The 17,047-nt window shown below is 39.9% G+C and overlaps 1 protein-coding gene across 1 annotated transcript in view; it reads left to right on the plus strand.

Annotated features, from left to right (window-relative positions):
* poln (polymerase (DNA directed) nu) overlaps positions 1–6,206 on the plus strand; it is a 70,021-nt gene extending 63,815 nt beyond the window's left edge. Inside the window, exons 23-27 of the mRNA XM_084713135.1 lie at positions 3,372–3,482; positions 3,627–3,705; positions 4,190–4,257; positions 4,609–4,670; positions 5,144–6,206. Coding sequence (XP_084569261.1) covers positions 3,372–3,482; positions 3,627–3,705; positions 4,190–4,257; positions 4,609–4,670; positions 5,144–5,236 — 413 coding nt within the window. The 3' untranslated portion in view covers positions 5,237–6,206. The remainder of the gene's footprint in view (positions 1–3,371; positions 3,483–3,626; positions 3,706–4,189; positions 4,258–4,608; positions 4,671–5,143) is intronic.
* The last annotated feature ends 10,841 nt before the right edge of the window (positions 6,207–17,047 follow it).

Here is a 17,047-nt window from a genome sequence, read left to right on the forward strand (position 1 = left end):
TGCTGTTATATCAGTCAAATATCACTCTATAGAAAACCAACCAGACTCCATTGACAAAATTAGCCATTTTACTTCGCAGAACACAGGAGCTGCTGGACTACCCCTGCCACAATACATTAGTTTGTTTATGTTATGGTGTGACTTCTGTATTTTAAAAGATTAGTTTGAAATTCACTGAAGTCACACAATAACACAAACTAACTAACGGATCCAGGCAGCATTAGACCAAAGACTGTCTTGTTATGACAGTTAAAATTACTGATTTTCCCAGTGAAGTCTAGGGCTGGGTATTGTTTGTGTTTTTTCTGATACTGGTGCTAAAATGATACTTTTAAAAGAGTCTCAGGAAACTGTGTGTTCCCTGTTAAAATGTAATTGCTTTCGGAATCCCTTTGAGTGAAATACAGCCACACTTCAGACGGTTTAACTTGTCATTTTAACCATGATTATGGTAACTACTAGCTAATGGAAGCTCTGCTGCCAGAGCCATGTAAAGACAGAGCTAACAACTACCGTTAACTAGCAGTTTGGTGTTTTCCGCGCCAGAGGGAAACTGTGTCCATAGACAGCCCAGGCATGTGGCACCATAATCTGCATTGTGATTTGGTCCGGTAGTGATATAGGAACCAGAACTGTATGGGCACCATGTTTCGATATCCAGCCCTAATAGAGTCTGGTTGAGTGAGAGAGGGAGTGATATTGTGCTTATATTACAGCAGTTTCCTGTCGGAAAAACCTATCTGATGGCAATGTAGAGCAATGAAAATATCTAAATGTAGCATACACTTAAACTGATGTTGATTTTTTTTAAAAAATGGCTAAAATACATTTTGCTGCTGACCCTGTCCACAGCAGTACATTGCATAGCTTCCCACACCGGGACTCTTCTCTGCTAGTAGGGCATGCAGAAGGCCATCTACTGTAGGTAATACACTGACCATCAATAAGTTCCTCATGCAACCTCACTTAAAATAATCCAATCTATCCTTTTAATAGCCATAGTTGTCATGTCAGTGCTCCTCTCAATGGCTATGTCTTTGACACCCACTGTCATTGATTTTTAAATAAAATAAAACTCTGGGTAAGCTTATCCTGTTGTTCTTCATGCAAATTTCATTACCGCTTCTTGGGATGAATGCTGTACCTTTGCTTGTAAAGACTGCTGAAGTTGAAAAGATGAGGAGAGAAGGAGGTTTTCTTTTTCTTTGTTTTTTTGAAACCCAACAGGGGGAATCACAAAGATAAAAACTGGTCCATACCATAAACACCCTTCTGTGCTAACTCTCACACATAAACATGTCCTGGCTGTGATGCACTGTAAGATTATTCATGCACACACACATGCAGACGTCTCATCTGCAGACAGACTCTTGTAGACAGTGGAGCTGGCAAAGGCTTGTCATTAATAAAAAAAAAAAATGGATTTGCTATTGCTTCAGCCTCTTATGCTCTGTCATGGATGATGGCACATGGTACAAATGCCAGCAATACTCAGCTATGTGTACAGCTGTCATTCAAACACTACATACACACAAGCTGAGTGAAGTTCCAAATTGAGACTGAACTCAAAGGCCTTGAATCTCAAGTAATTTTCTATTTCATTAAATTGTCAATATTAAATCAGCATTTTTTGTAATGACAACTTATCAAATTACAATGTGACAATGTGAAATTTTCACGAGTGTTATTGCTAGTTTCAACTCATTTTTCATCTGGTCCACAACTTTACGGTTTCGTTGACTGTGTGGATGTGGTTAAGTCAGATTTGACTGACTGATTGACAGTGGGCAAACAACACAACTAATGTCATAACATTTTGATTAAAATTATGCTAAATCCCGATTGGAAGCGAACGACTAACTCCTTCAGAAAACTGTGTGATCCTGTAAGCCCACAAGGCTGATCATTTGCTTGTACCATTGAATCTGGTGAACAGTTCCTAGTTTCTATTGCGGCTTCCCATCAGATGTACGACCACGTTCTGAACTTGAAAAGCACTGGCCTTCACAGTCACTGACTCACTGATTGGGTATGAAAAAACGATTGGGTGTAAAAACCGCACACATTCCAGTGTGATTCACGGTCATACCTGTCCATATTTGGAAAAAAACATTTGTGTGACACAAAAGTCGAGTGCACATCGCTGTCATCAGGCCCCAGAACAAAGGTCACATTCCTGGCTGAAAGGTCACACGCATGTGTCATGGGTCAATTCACAGCGACCAGAAGGGTTTTGTGTTTGTTGTTCACTCATTTCCTATGCATTTATGCTTGTGTGCGTGATTGTGTGTATATGTGCGTGTGTGCATGTGTGTGTGTGTGTGTGTGTGTGTTCTGGGAAGAGGGTCATTCAGGTTTCATGCCCTGGTTGGCTTTCCTCATAGTAAGGGATACTAGAGGGATTTAGCTGTTAAGCCCGCTCCATTGTCCGGCTGGTGGAATGTACTGGTCCACTGTGTGTGAGTGTGTGTGCATGTGTGTGTGTTGCATACCTGCATTTGAAAATGTGTGTTTGTGTATAATGTGCGTATCATGTCACTGCACATTCTTGTGTTGCCTTCCAGTGTGTGTTTGTGTTACTGTACTGGGAGTGTGAGTGTGTTTCTCTTCGCTTTTGTATGTGAATCATGTGGATATCAGGGTTTGTGTGTGTGCATGTGCGCGCTTGTGTGTGTATGGGTGTATGCTTGTGTCATCGTTAACCTGCTGTTACTATAATCACCTATAATGCTGTATCAACAAATGACTTTTCATGAAACAGTTCTCTTCAAATGGCATTCAGTAGCTTTAGAGCTCAGTGTGTAGCTGTGGGTGACTCACTTGACTGAAAGAAGAGACAGTTCAAAAAAAAAAGTAGAGTCATTTCTATCTAGAGACTGATGCTGCACACCAAACTTTATTCAGTCTTGAAGAAGTTTTTTCTACTTACCTTTAAGTTATTTTGGTCTTGAAGGTTTTCTGGCTTGGGCTTGTCTTGGCTTTCGATGAGCATCCTGCTTTAAGTGATGTCACTTGGTTTGGGCTAGGGGTATCAGTTTTGATTCATTTTCCTTGAACCTCAACCAACTCACAGTTTTTAAAGGAAAAATGTGCGACAAAACAGCATTATAATGAGATACTGTAGTGCTGCATAGATCCCCTGACCAAAAAATCTTGTTCTCCAGATGTAAGAAAACACTTGTTCGGTATAGACCCCAGCAAATATCACATCATCACTATTTTTTTAAGTAAAAATGAAAATTGTGTTGCAAAAACGATCATTCCCACTAATCTTATCGCAATCACAGTCACAAAATAATTGTGCAGCTCGATATACAATGATGCTATTAAATATAACAATTTAAATATCTTGTATTTTTGCTTTTGTTTAGGTTATGTGCTCTCCATCATGGGTCGTCGACGGACCCTCCCCAACATCAACTCCTCCGACTGGAGCATCCGCATGCAGGCAGAAAGGCAGGCTGTCAACTTCGTGGTCCAAGGTAGGATGACTGACAGCTCTGTGCAGCAGTATCAGTTTTTTTTTTCTGATCTGTATGAACCTTATTATTTTACTTCTGATAATCAGGGAGCATGTGTGTGGTCAGATACGTGTATGATTTTTATTTCTATGTATGCATGTACAGGTTCTGCTGCTGATCTCTGTAAGATGGCAATGATCAGAATCTTTAACCTGGTCTCTTCCTCCAGCTCACTCTCTGCCAGGTACAAACATTAAACTATCATCTTGACTGATACTCAGTCAAGATGATCATATTACAAACCGCTGCTCCCTCTGTATTCTTCATTTCCTCCTTTTATACACCAAATGTAACAACATGCACACTGGCTCCTCACTCTGTCGTCCTTTTTGAATCTACACAGGCAAAACACAGCCAAGTGCTCTATTAGCCAGAACACACAAACAGCATTCAGCCAACTAAATTTGTAGAGCTGAGGAGTTTTCTCAAATGACTGCTGCTGTTACACGCCAAACATTCTGCTAGAGTAAACACACTTGAAGCCAAGAGCCAAATTATACCAGAATTAAAAGGGTTTGTTGGGAGAGGAGAACGTATATTACAGGGAGGACTTATTTGAAGCCATCATGGTGGTACGTTGATGATGATCAGCAAAATGCTGCATCATTAGTAGAAGTTTTAGCAGAAGTTGGTATATCATGTATTTCTGACTGTGTTTATAACTGTAGGCTGATAGCACAGCTTCACGATGAACTTCTGTACGAAGTGGAGGACTCACAGGTGGAACAGTTTGCAGGTACATCAAATATTTCACTTATATCAAAGACACTAATGTACTATGCCAAGTAGAACAGTAGAAATGCTTGAAATTGGTTTTGAACTTTAAAGCCTGTTTTGCTAAATTCGTGTGATAATGCTACATCAAAAAGAATACTCCACTGATTTAGCATTTAGCACTCATGTTACTCTCAATGAAGTCAGACAATGTGTTTTTTAAGAAATTATTAAAAGCGATGCACCAGAACCAGAACCTACATTACCCACAGTGCTGTTGAAGATTCCGGTGTGTTATGAATTATGACTCTGTTCACTGGTGCGATCATCAGTACCTTTGTCTCTGTGTGCGTACATGCATTTCTGTGTGCAGCTCTGGTCAAGAGCACTATGGAGTCCCTTCAGCACATAGACCACCAAGGAGTCCATCTTAAGGTGAGTAAAAAAATCTGTCAGTGGTGTAATAGTGTCAGTTGTCATGTAACAGTTTTCCTAGTTGAGCAGTAGTCATTAATCAAAGCCACTTGTCAACTAGTCCTCACAAGTTTATGATAACAATTTAATTATTTAGGTATTTATTTTTTGGAGCACAAATTTAGCTGTCTGTTAAATACTAATGGCAAAATGGGTAATAACCCTGAATGTGTTGGAAAAAAACAGCAAGGAGACTTAACATTTATTTCAGTATAAGCTTGTTGTTCAACACACAGGAATAAATAACTTCCATCTAAAGGAAAAAAAAATGTTCAGACTTGTCAACATGATGGATATTGTTTACTTACATAGTAACTCGCTACAAACTCAATGTAGGTCACCGTGACCGCCAACTACACATGTATGCTGACACACTGACACCTTTTCCTTTTCTCATGTGTGTGTTCATGTATGTGTGTGTATGTGTTTCTCAGGTTCCCCTGAAGGTGGCAGTCTCCAGTGGCAAGTCTTGGGGATCCATGTCTGAGCTTAACATCGTTCCAACGCCTCCCTCTGCTTCTCATTGAGTCCTCCCTCCTTTCTTTACACTTTCTCCATCTTCCCCCCTCCTCTGTGTTGAATATACTTCTCCTTCTCTGCTCCCTCTCACTCATCTTTCTGCTTCCTCTGAGTTTTTTCTTCTATTCCTCCCTCTCATGGTCTCTCAGTCTGTCGCTCCCTCGCTTTTCACTTGTCCTGCATCCACATTGCTATGGAAACCAGGCAGCTGCAGCTCCCTCCAGCTCCCAGCTCTTGCTTTCACTCCATCCGTATCCGGGGGCAACGGCAGGAGCCACAGACTGGATTGCGCCAGTTCTTTTCTCTTTCTCTCTCTCCATCCTGCAAAAAAAAAGATTCCTTGTCCTCCTCCTCCTCCTCTCCTCCTCAGTTTTCACACTCTCTTGTTGAGACCAATGCTGTTTTCTCTGCCTTGTTGCCAAGGTGAAGCTTCGAGAGATGTTTATTGGTTCATAAAACTGCTTGTTAGTTAGATTTTTATAAAAAGACATAGCAGTTGAGCTACTGTACACCTGAAATATTCTTTGTTCTATAGAAACTTGCTTTTATTTATTGTTCTTATGCTTCATTCGTGCTGAATAAAGCAGGTTGCTGCTTGATAAACTCAACAACCTGTTTTTTTCTTTCCTCATGCAGTTGTTTTCTCTGTAAATTAGCCACTAATCCTTAATTAGTTCTTCAAGCTAATTTGCGTGTTACATTTTAGAGCTTTTTTAGCTTATTAACTGAAACATAGAATGACTCAAGCAGCATAATAACGTTGAACTTTAACAAACGCTACAATCGTGGTTAAGTCATAGTTTCCTGACAATATTTCAGGGGAGAAAGAGGAGGGCTGCAAATAATGTTTCTTTTCATTATTGATCAATCTGTTTAATCATTTTCCTCATTAACTGACAAGTTGTTTGGTCTATCAAATATCAGAAAATGGTGAAAAATGCTGATCAGTGTCTCCCATTTCATCCGCAACCCAAAAATATTCAGTTACTGTCATAGAGGAGTTTTGAATTGTTTTTTTCTTTTTAAAAATTACTCAAAAATTTGGATTTTTAATAAAATTAGCTTTTTTATGTTAGCATTAAGTCACATGACCTGAGTACTTGATCCATCCCCCATCTGTGTTTCTCATGATATTACCCCCCCCCCCCCCCCCCCCACAGCCTGTCAAATGACTGTATCCCCTAAACAGAAATGGAGAGTTTAGAAAAGGTCAGGTGTTTTGAGCAGATATATCTGTTATTTTAACACCATGAGTCTGTGATATTTTCATGGATGTTTCCTCTAATGAATTTCACCTGTTTTTGTTGGTTGCATTGAGCTGATTCAAAGCAGATGATCTAATTTCGCTCAGCCGTGCACACCCAGCGCCTCACTCTCTGCAGCTCATCCTTTATCTGCTCACTTGGCTCTAGCCCACTCCTCCCCTTTGTCTTGTCGTGCCTCTATCACACGCACACACACACATTCCACAAATGCTCGTACACAAGCGCGCACACACTTAAGAAACTCCCTCAAACAGCCACCATGAATGCATTCACACAGTCCAGCTTCCAGGCACACTGACCGAGTTTCCTTGTCTCTGGCAGCCACAGCCAGACTCTTTTTATTGCTTTTATACTGTCCTCCAATTAAGACCCTTTAAGCAGACAAAATGGGTCTAGGCAGACCCGTCCGCCTTGTGACACTTTCAACAAAGCCTAACCCCCCATTACCTATTTGAAATGTCACCTCATGTTGGCTGCTAATTATGGGAGCTGTCACTTTTTAAGGCGGTACAACGGTAACATCGATCCGCCAACAGTTCTGTCTTGTCATGTATTTACATTCCTCTGGTTCCCTTTTCTTTTTTAAGTGGAAACAGTCCTTCCCTCCACTCCGCCTGCTGAACCCGCTGACAGGAATTTGTGCTGCTGATTTGAGAGAAGCTTTTCTCACCAGGTCAGTGTGAGCAGTTCAGAGCCAGAGCAATGGACAGTGTTATGGAAATCTGCCCCACTATTCTCTCATTGTTCTGTGGTTTAAGGGTGCGCGGCCTTCCCCCCTTTGAGAGAGGAGCGTGAGACCGGTATGTGCAAATTCTAGAGGGCACTCTGTACTTTTGGAGCAGGGGTGCTCAAAGTAAAACAAATACTCATAAAAGTTGGTTTATAGCATTATTTTAAACTCTGTTTATGTAGCATATTAGCACTGCACTTTTTTTTATTTCAGCTGTTAAAGGGAGAGTTAGGATTATTTGATGAGGGTTTGTATGAGTTACTTCTAAATAGTCTGTGTATTACTTTGTATTACCTCATCCTTGGTGCATCCTCCTCAGCACTTCTCCCTATTGGTGTTCCTCAGGGTTCTGTTCTTGTTTTCTCTTTATATGCTTCCCTAAGGATCAGAAAATTTTGCACTCATTCCATTGTTATGCAGCCAACACCCAAATCAACCTGCCGTTGAACTGGAGAGATTCAAATGCTTAAAAACCACCGCTGGATCGTATTAAGGACATTAAAGCTTGGATGGCCCAAAACTGTTTAAGTCCAAAACTCATATCAGGTTTCTTATTTGAGCTGGTGGTGCCTGTGATGCCGCTCATATGGACCTGCGTACCCTGGATCCATACGTGAAGGACACTAAAAAAAAATCTGGGCATGATAATGGATAGTAATTTTAAACTGGAAAATCTAGCTTTTTCCAACTAAGGCTTTTATCTAAGGTCAAGTCCTTTTTATCTTTTAGTGATTTTGAATGGGTTTTATATGCTTTTATCATGACCAGGCCTTACTACTGAAATGCATTTTTTGTTGGTGTCATCCAGGCCTCTCTTTCACACCTGCAGCTAGTCCACACTGCTTTAGCTTGTCTTTTAACAGGTTAACACAGACATGAGCACATTTCCACCCACACTGGCCTCCACAACTGGCTACCGATACATGTTAGGATTGATATTAAAAATGTTATTGCTTACTTGCAAATTATTACACATTATTATTACTTATTACACATTTCTCTGACCTTTTACAACTTTACATCCCATCACGGTGTCTCAGGTCAGCTGATCAGTTGCTCTTTGTAGTCCAACAACCTAGGCACCAAGGAGATTGTACTTGTGCAGTTGCAGCCCCCAAACTCTTATTCTTTGGCTGTAATATACCGTGAGGATTGCACTGTTCGTATGACTTTGCTTTTATGGTTTTTATGTTTCCATTGTTTTTATTGGGTTATTTTACTTAAATGGTTTTTGCTGTATTTGATTGTACAGCACTTTGGTCAACTGTTGTTGTGACTCGACAATGGAGATTGGTTGTCTTGGAGAAAGCAATATTTGGCTTGTTGTCGATAGTTTCCCTTTGAAAAACTCTGTCTGACAGCAAAGTAAAGTGGTGAAAATATCCTAAATATAACATATCCTTAAGCCAACATTGATATTTATGTGGCTAAAATACATTTTGCAGCTGACCCTGTGCACAGCAGTATATTGCTTAGCTTCAGTGCAGGGGGTGTGCTGACCTCCATCTATTGTAGGTAATACACTATCAATAATTTCCTTGTGCAACCCACTTCAAAAAATCCAAACTATTCCTTTAAAAAGTATCTGGCAGCAGCAGCAGAATTGTTTAAACGACGTCTGTTATCTTCTGCTTTACTAAATTTAAGAAAATGTGAATGAGGAATGAGTGATGTCTTCACTTTTAATGACCTGAGCCTTTCACACGAGAAGCCAAGGCCTGAGGGTACCTCTGTTGTCAAGGGCAACAGCATGAGCTTCCCCTAGCTGCCATGGCAACGGTGAGATGTGCAAGTAGATCCTGCAGCACATAATCCTCAGTGCTGACACTTATATTACTTCAAATCTAATATTTATCTCAAATTATTCTCATCGTGTCAGACTCTTTCCCCTTCTTTTCTCGGCTCTCTTGTCAAGAAAAAAAATCTGCTCACTTTTGCGACATATAAAAGCTTAATGCATCATCATTTTTAATTGATACAATATATGTACATCCATGTTTCAATCATCGTCATAATGCAGGAAATGCCATCTTTACATCTATACAGTGTTCCAGTTGTTGTCAGTATAAAAGAAAGGGTTAATAATCACAATAATAAGAGTAATCCCGGTGTGGTAATAATACAGCATTCTTCCAAAGGAATGGCAGAAAGGGAACTGAAAGCTAATAGACCCCCAATAAAAACCAGGCTGTCACTGCAGGCTCACTGAGGTCGGGCAGACCGGTTGTACCAACAGCGTCTACACTATGCTGCCTCTTCATCTGCAGCCCCCGTCTCCCCCAATGGGAATCACTAAATCTGCTAAATCACTGCACCATACTGTACGGGAGGATCTTGTCCCACGCTGTACCTGTCTATGATTTTGACCCCTCTTTCTCCTCCTGTAACCTCTCTACCTCAGCTGTCCCCAGGCACTATTTACTCATCGCTCTGCTTTACATGCCTGAGGGCCTCTTTTGTCAAATTCCTCACCCCTCCTTCCCCTAACCCGCTCTACAAAATTCCCTTGGCTACAATTTAATCCCCCTCCCTCCTGAAGTCCATCTATCTATCAATCCCTCCTTCATTTCCTCTATCATGGCCGGCTGGTTGACCTGCCTGCCTCCCGACAGTGTGGCTGCCTATCAGTCCCCTGCTGTGCTTTGTGCGGGTCGGTTTCCTGGCAACAGACAACAGCCATGACAAGGCTCCAGGGCAGAGAGCGCCCCTTTGCTTTACAGCAGCAGCTTGTTGTAGCGTCATAGCTCAGTCCAGAGATATTCATAGTCATGGATGGTGTGTGCTAGAAGCTAACAGAGCTGCCGCTGTTGCACTGTTTTGGGCTCTCTCTGACGACTTGAGAGTTCAAGCAGACAGGCGGGACAAGGAAGGCTGTGTCAGTGTGGGACAGAGACACCAAGGCTAAGATGGCGTGCACTGAAGCCCCTGAAAGTGGCGGCCATTAGTCATTATGGGATTGTCATGAGGTAATACAGATGAAGACACCTGCATTACTGTAGAATCTCTTTATTAGTGCTGTAAATTTCTTTAAAATATATATTTTATATATTTTAAATCCACAGTTTCTCTTACAAAAGGAGTAAAAATGACCCCCAGGTGCTATTTACAGTAAAATATACTTTACAACTTTACAGTTACTAACTTGCAGATTCAAAAAAAGACTTTGAATCTGGCTTGTAAGAAAAGTCAACACCGTTGAGAGTTGTGATTCTGGCAGCTGCAGCAGGTTTTTAATTGATCGTTTTCAATCGGACTAACGGAGCAGTGGTGGTGTAGTAGTTGCAGTGCATGTCTCAAAGTCAACCGGAAGTCTTTGTGGTTCGGTAAGAGCTCAGTTAAGAGACTTAACAGCAGATTGCACTTTCAGAGTGCGGCTACGCCATCTTTATTTTCCTGTCTGCTTGAACAGCTCGTTCTTTAGCATCCATTATCCCCCCTCTTGTCATTTCCCCCCATTTCCTATTGACATCTGTACAAATATGCAGAGGTACACCTGTGTACTTCAACTTTTTTAAAAAACACATCTTTGACACCTCTTTGTAAAGAAAAATACAAAAAACAGAAACATTTTACAATCAAACACCTCTTCAGGCTTCGATATAATGAGTGGTAATGTCGCAATGCCAAAACTGTGATGGCACCACTGCCACTAATTGGTACAGTATAAGGGATATAACATCAATGCAGCATTTCATGTATTTAATAAAATCATTAATAGTTGATAGTATGTCATTATTTTGTGGTTTTGTCTGTTTGTTTGTATTTATTGCTTGATTAGATGGCACGTGGGCAGGATTTTTGCCAAATAATACCAAGTACAGGATTGTGTTGAACAAAAACAGAGCCACATAATAAGGAATAAAAATGCAGCAATTACTGTCACCTTTGGCAAATTTTCACCTCCAAAAATAGCCGTCATAGGGTCATAGTACGAATTCTACATTATGGTATCATGTCTTGTATATATGCTTTTGATACATACAGTTGGAGAAAGAGAAACTTTATCCATATTTTCTTCATAGGAAATGTAAAAAATCAAAACTATCTGTACTGTAATAGCAAAACAAGACACAGTTGTGCTACAAGTGCTTATGTGTTCTTGGCACCTGTGGCCTCAGTCCAAAGTGAGTCCTTCTGTATTTGCCACAGTGGAGCAAAATCCTCACCAGAGGTAGAGAGAGAGAGGGAGTCCATGCTTGTGGAGCTCTGTTGCCTCCCGCCGCCCCACCACACCCCCCCATTTTAACTGCCAATGTGGCACATTCCTCCCTCACCCCTCGCCCTCCTCGTTAGGTGGAACATTCCAGGCGACAGCCATCTTCTGAGACAAAAAAAATGAACTCCATCAGGATTGGTGTAAAACCAGCAAAGATGACAGGTTGCAGTAAATAATACATTAACAATAGGTAGAGAGATACGGCTATTTACAATCACACAAAATGTCTAACATCTAATGTAGTGGTTTCGTCACTTAATGAAAGAACCAATAGCTGCTTTTCACCTCTTGTCCCCCAACTCTTTCTTCTCATTCATAAAGTAAAAAAGCAACCAGGAAAAATTTAAAACATAAAAATCTTTCTAAGACCTAAAATGTTGGCAGTTTACATTCATGCCTGTGAGTGTTCGTCCCCCAAGGCTTGTTCAGCACAGACACACACCGTCAGAGTAACACAACACACTCACAGGATCTGTACATTTGTGCAGTTTTGAATTCTATGCTCCGTCACCAGTAGATAAACTGAATGATAAACTGATCATGACAAATATTGATATTTTGGTCTCACTTTATTTTACAGTAAGATGTAACAAGCCGTACCTTTTATCAGATTATACAAAAACTAGAAATATGTTCTTCATTAGACAATGTTAGACCCTTATTAGACTTAATAAGAGGGTAATTAGGGACACATTACAACAGAACTGTACTGTAAACTAAAGTGTATTGTTTCTCACTGTTAGCCTATTAGAGCCAAACAAGGTGTCTCATGGAACATACGCAAATTCACTTTAGTTTACAGTAAAGCTCTGTTGTACTGGGTCCCCAATTAACCTCTAAAAACATCTAGTAAGGGTCTAATAAATGGTCTAATACTGCTTAATAAATAATATTTCTAGTTTTTTGTCTAATTTGATACAAAGAACGTTGTATTAGCTTACTGTAAAATACAGTGTGGACAATATTTTTAACTGTTTGGTTTATTTTAAAGGCCAGAACTTAAAGCTACTGCAAGGAGCTTTCATGTTGCATTGATTTTGGAGCCCCCTGTGGACAAAAGTGGTAGTGTTTCCACCATAATAACTACAATAATCTAAATAAAAATATCCTCTTGCTACATTTTAACTGGCTAACATGCTGCTCACTGTAACTTTGTCTAGGAAAATGTAAACACAGACTCTGATTTAAAATTTACCCGGTGGCAGGCATTAAGAACAACCACACAGAAATAGCCAATTTTCTCGCTGACAGTCTTGTTTGCTTATGTAGGTCACACAGAGGCATTTGTGGTAAATTGAGACTGTTTCAGAACCAGTTAATGACTCCTTGTAGTAGCTTTAATGTGGCCATCTGTAGGATTTTAAAAACTGCCGGAGTCGAAGCTTTGGCTTCAGTTCGGGCCTCTGTGTCTGCCATCAGAGAGAGAGCATCAGATGATCATTTTTGGGTTTTTCTAAAGCACTCTAAAGTAAAAGAGCCGTCTCCAGTGGGAGAGGCCTTTATGCAGCATACCTTCTCAAACCTCAACCAATAGGACAGCACACTCACACTCAAACAAATCACAGAAAACCAAATAAAAAAAGTGTTTTTGGATTGTACATCAGCAGAACATTTCAGAGGAATGGTTTGTAACTAAATTTACACTCTGGTAGAAGTTGCATACAGTTTAATAATTACTACATTCTAACACTGAGTATGCGCTACCAGTTTTTAAATGGGAGGTGAGACTTCACAGGGCATAGCATTCACATTTAGTAGAAAACAGACATTGCTCAGACTAGAAATAAATGCATTATAGTCAGTGCACTTCATCTTTACAATTCAAAATCACCCTTTAACTACCTTAAGCCATGCAGTCCACAAGATATTTGAACTCCAGCGCTTGATTCCAGTGCATAAGGCCTTGGCAAAGGCGTTTTTGAATGATATTACCTTTGTTCAGAGTATGTACCAGTATGGATAATCATGAGTTCTCCCAAAAAATACATGAAGGAGTGTTTTTAAATTTCATCAGGCAAAAAACTGAGATTGGCAGCAGCAGAAAATGGCTCAGAATTGACAGACTTCACATTCTTCCACAGTTTATTTTACAATCCACCTCAGCAAAAGCCGCACCTCTCACTCTCAACCTTTGGACCTCACCCAAGTCTCATGAAGAATGGGTTGAGTCATACAGTAAGGACCTAAACACGTTATTTGCCACTGCTGTGGTGTTTCTGTGAGTAAATCTGAAGCTTCAGTATCACTGACACATGCAAAAAAGATGGTTTATAGTCTGCTCTAAAACTGTGTCTTCACACTGCATTAATTTCCTTTACTCTATGAAGGTCAGTGGTAGCTGTTGCTCCAGAAACGTCACAAAATACAGCCCTGGTCCTCTTTTTGACTCTCCAGCAACAACCAATTTCAAAGCAGATGCATCAATAGTGATGTGAGGCACCCTCCACACGTTGGCCCAATGAAAACATCTGGTGCTTTTTTTGTTTGTTTGTTTGTTTGTTTGTTTGTTTGATGCTTCCAGTGCATTTGTGCCGTGCTTTTTAGTTCATCAAATTTCATCCTCATCTTACGATCGGTTCCAATTAAAAGAGAAAAAAACGCATCAGTAGCTAAGACTCCTCTAGACGTGGCTTGAACACATGGCTTGAACAAAGGGAGGGAAGGGGAAGAAGCTCTAGTTTCGTGAGAGCTGACGTACATAAAGTAGCTAATATCACCTGTCCATAGTGGGGGTTATGAACTGTATGTACAACCCTAAATAAAAAAATATATATCATGAAAATCCAAAGTTAGATGCAAAGGAAACTAGTATGTACTGTAAATTTTTAGGCATTTAGCTGTGGGTTTTCAGGACACTTTAAACAGGAAACAGCTATTACCTGTGTCACCTGGAACAAAGTTTAAACATGTGACCGTCACTGCAAACTATTAACTCTATCCTACTGCCTGTGCTTCCTTTATCTGCATGTGGTAAACTTGGCAAAGGACGTGATGGATGAAAGATATTTCACTATATACTGCATGAGAATACATGTTTTCTCTTGGATCATTCGTACAATGTCCGTAGATGATCTTACAGTCCTGCGATGTGTTTGGGAACCTTACCACCAGCTGGTTTGATAGAAGAAGAGCTATGATACTTTTCAGCCACATGCCCTCACTCCCACTGTGATCAAGGAAGGAAACTAACTTTTTTGTCCTCCAGCCAGTGACAGATAAATCTACAGAAGAGTATTAAGAGCAGCCACAAGGAAAAAATGAGAGGTGGAAGATTTTTTTTGTTTTGCATTTTGAGGATAAAGTCAAACTTTCAGTGCTTGGCATGCGAAAAAAAATAAACCACTGAATTATGACAATAAGACTGAAATGTCAAAAATAAAGTTGTTATACATATCAACTTTATTCTCAACGTTTGACTTCATTCTAAATATTTTGGCTTTATTATAAATATTTCAACTTTATTCTAAACATTTGACTTAATTATAAATATGTAAACTAATTGAACTATTCTCGACATTTTAATGTTATATTCCTACTTTATTCTTGACATTTCAACTTTATTTTAAATATTTTGATTTTATTTTTGACATGTCAAGTTTACTCTCAATATTTGACTTTATTCTCGACATTTTGACCTTAATCTCTCTCTTCTTTCAATGTTATTCTAAATACTTTGACTTTAATCTCGACATTTCATCTTTATTCAGAACATTTTTTAATTGTCAGACTTTGTTTTAATAATGCATCGCTAAAAAAATCCTCCTCTGGTTTGTTTTTCACTAATACTGAAACTTCTACTTAATTTCCGAGATTTCAACTTAATTCTTGAAATGCAAAATTCCTGTCTTTTTTTTTTCTTATCTTCCTCCTCTTTTTTTCCCTTAGTGTCGCCCTAACGGAACCGGCTTCAAATTTAGAAAGGCCTTTAAATGGTAAGTAACTTCTAAACAAGGGTTGGTGACCTCTTAAAGATTTAGGAGCACTGGCTCATGGCTGGTATTAATTTCACACCCTTGTCTTGATTACCGAGAATTAAGATAATTTAAAACAAAATAAACCATTATAAAAAATTACACGTCTATGGTTCCACTGTATGCCATGTGCTAGGAGTTTCTCTCCTGTAAGTTATATTTGCATTCAAAGACACATTTCATGCAAATGATACAGTTTTTTTTTTTTCCAAACAAAGAAACACACATTTCTTTTTATATGTTCATCTAAAAAAGAAGCTTATTTTCTTTATATATATATATATATATATATTTATATATATTTATATTGTATATAAATCACTTAATTTTTTCTACACTTTTCCAGGGCAGGCACCGTACACACACCGGGTACAGAGGCATGCCACACTTGCATTGCTTTTTGCATTCTACAGTTGGTTGGCTGGCAGGCATGATGTCATCCAGGCAGTGCTGCAGTCGGTGAGCATACTATGTCTGCACGCACGCACACACACACACACACACACACACACACACACACACACACACAACCACACACACTTTTTTTCTCTCAGTTTCTGCGTCTTCTTCTTCATCTACACCCATACAGCCATACATCATCCTTGCAACCTGGCACCAGCCTGTCTCGGGTCGTCACACTGCCGAGATGACATCAGAGTAGGGGGCGGGGTCTAAGGGTTGGTCCAACAAGCTTCAAATGGAATAATAAAAGCAGTGCAGCAAGGCTCTGTGGCGCATGCAGAGATGGGCAGGGGAATGGGCGGGGGCTGGGACAGGTCAAAGGTCAGTGGGAGGGTGTGCAGGGTTCAAATGGAAGGTTGTGGGGTCTAGCCCAGGGTTGCAGACAGATTCATGAATGGGAGGTTTGGGGGAGAGTTTGCGGGGAGAGAAAGGGTGGCAAGGCAGGGAAGGTCAGTGCTAACTTCATGACGATTACAATTGTATTCAATTTTTTTTTTCTTTTTTTTCCATCTTATGTGATTTTTTTTTGTTGTATTTTGCTTTTTAGTTTTACTTTTTACAAATGGTATGATGACACAACTTAGGCTCAGAGTTGAGGATGGTTGAATCTACTGCTGGTTGTATGGTCAGAGGATGGAGATGGAGAGAGGTGTTATGGGAGAAACTTTAGTTCGCTACATGAGTTTTCAGCTGTATACACAATATAAATACATGGGGTCGGGGAATACTGATGCCAATATATTGGTTTAAATAGTTATTTGCTATTTGTGCTCAGGTATGTACTGTAGGTTTGCAAGTATTGCTAGTAGTCACGTCTCACCCAAGTTGTTCCCCAATAACTTGGATGTAAGTATGTGGAGGGCACTCTTAGACATAAAAGTGCTTACTAGAACCATATAGGGATCTTTGCCTGGTCCTCATAGGAGAACCCTTTTTGGTTCCTGGTAAAACCTTTTATAAAGGTTCCACTTGGAACCCTTTCAAAAGGTTTTACATAGAACCAAACATAAAGGATTATACCTACAACTATCTGTAAAATTTTCCACCCAGAACCATTAAGGTCCTATAGAGAACCCTCCTATGGTGTAATGGTTCCACCCTGAAACCTCCCTGGGGGTTTTATCCAGAGCTTTTCCACCTTCTAACAGCTCTAACAAGAACCCGCACAGGGGGTT

The sequence above is a fragment of the Lutjanus erythropterus genome, chromosome 23, assembly GCF_056507025.1.
Source record: "Lutjanus erythropterus isolate fLutEry1 chromosome 23, fLutEry1.hap2, whole genome shotgun sequence".
NCBI classification, from domain to species: Eukaryota; Metazoa; Chordata; class Actinopteri; order Lutjaniformes; family Lutjanidae; genus Lutjanus; species Lutjanus erythropterus.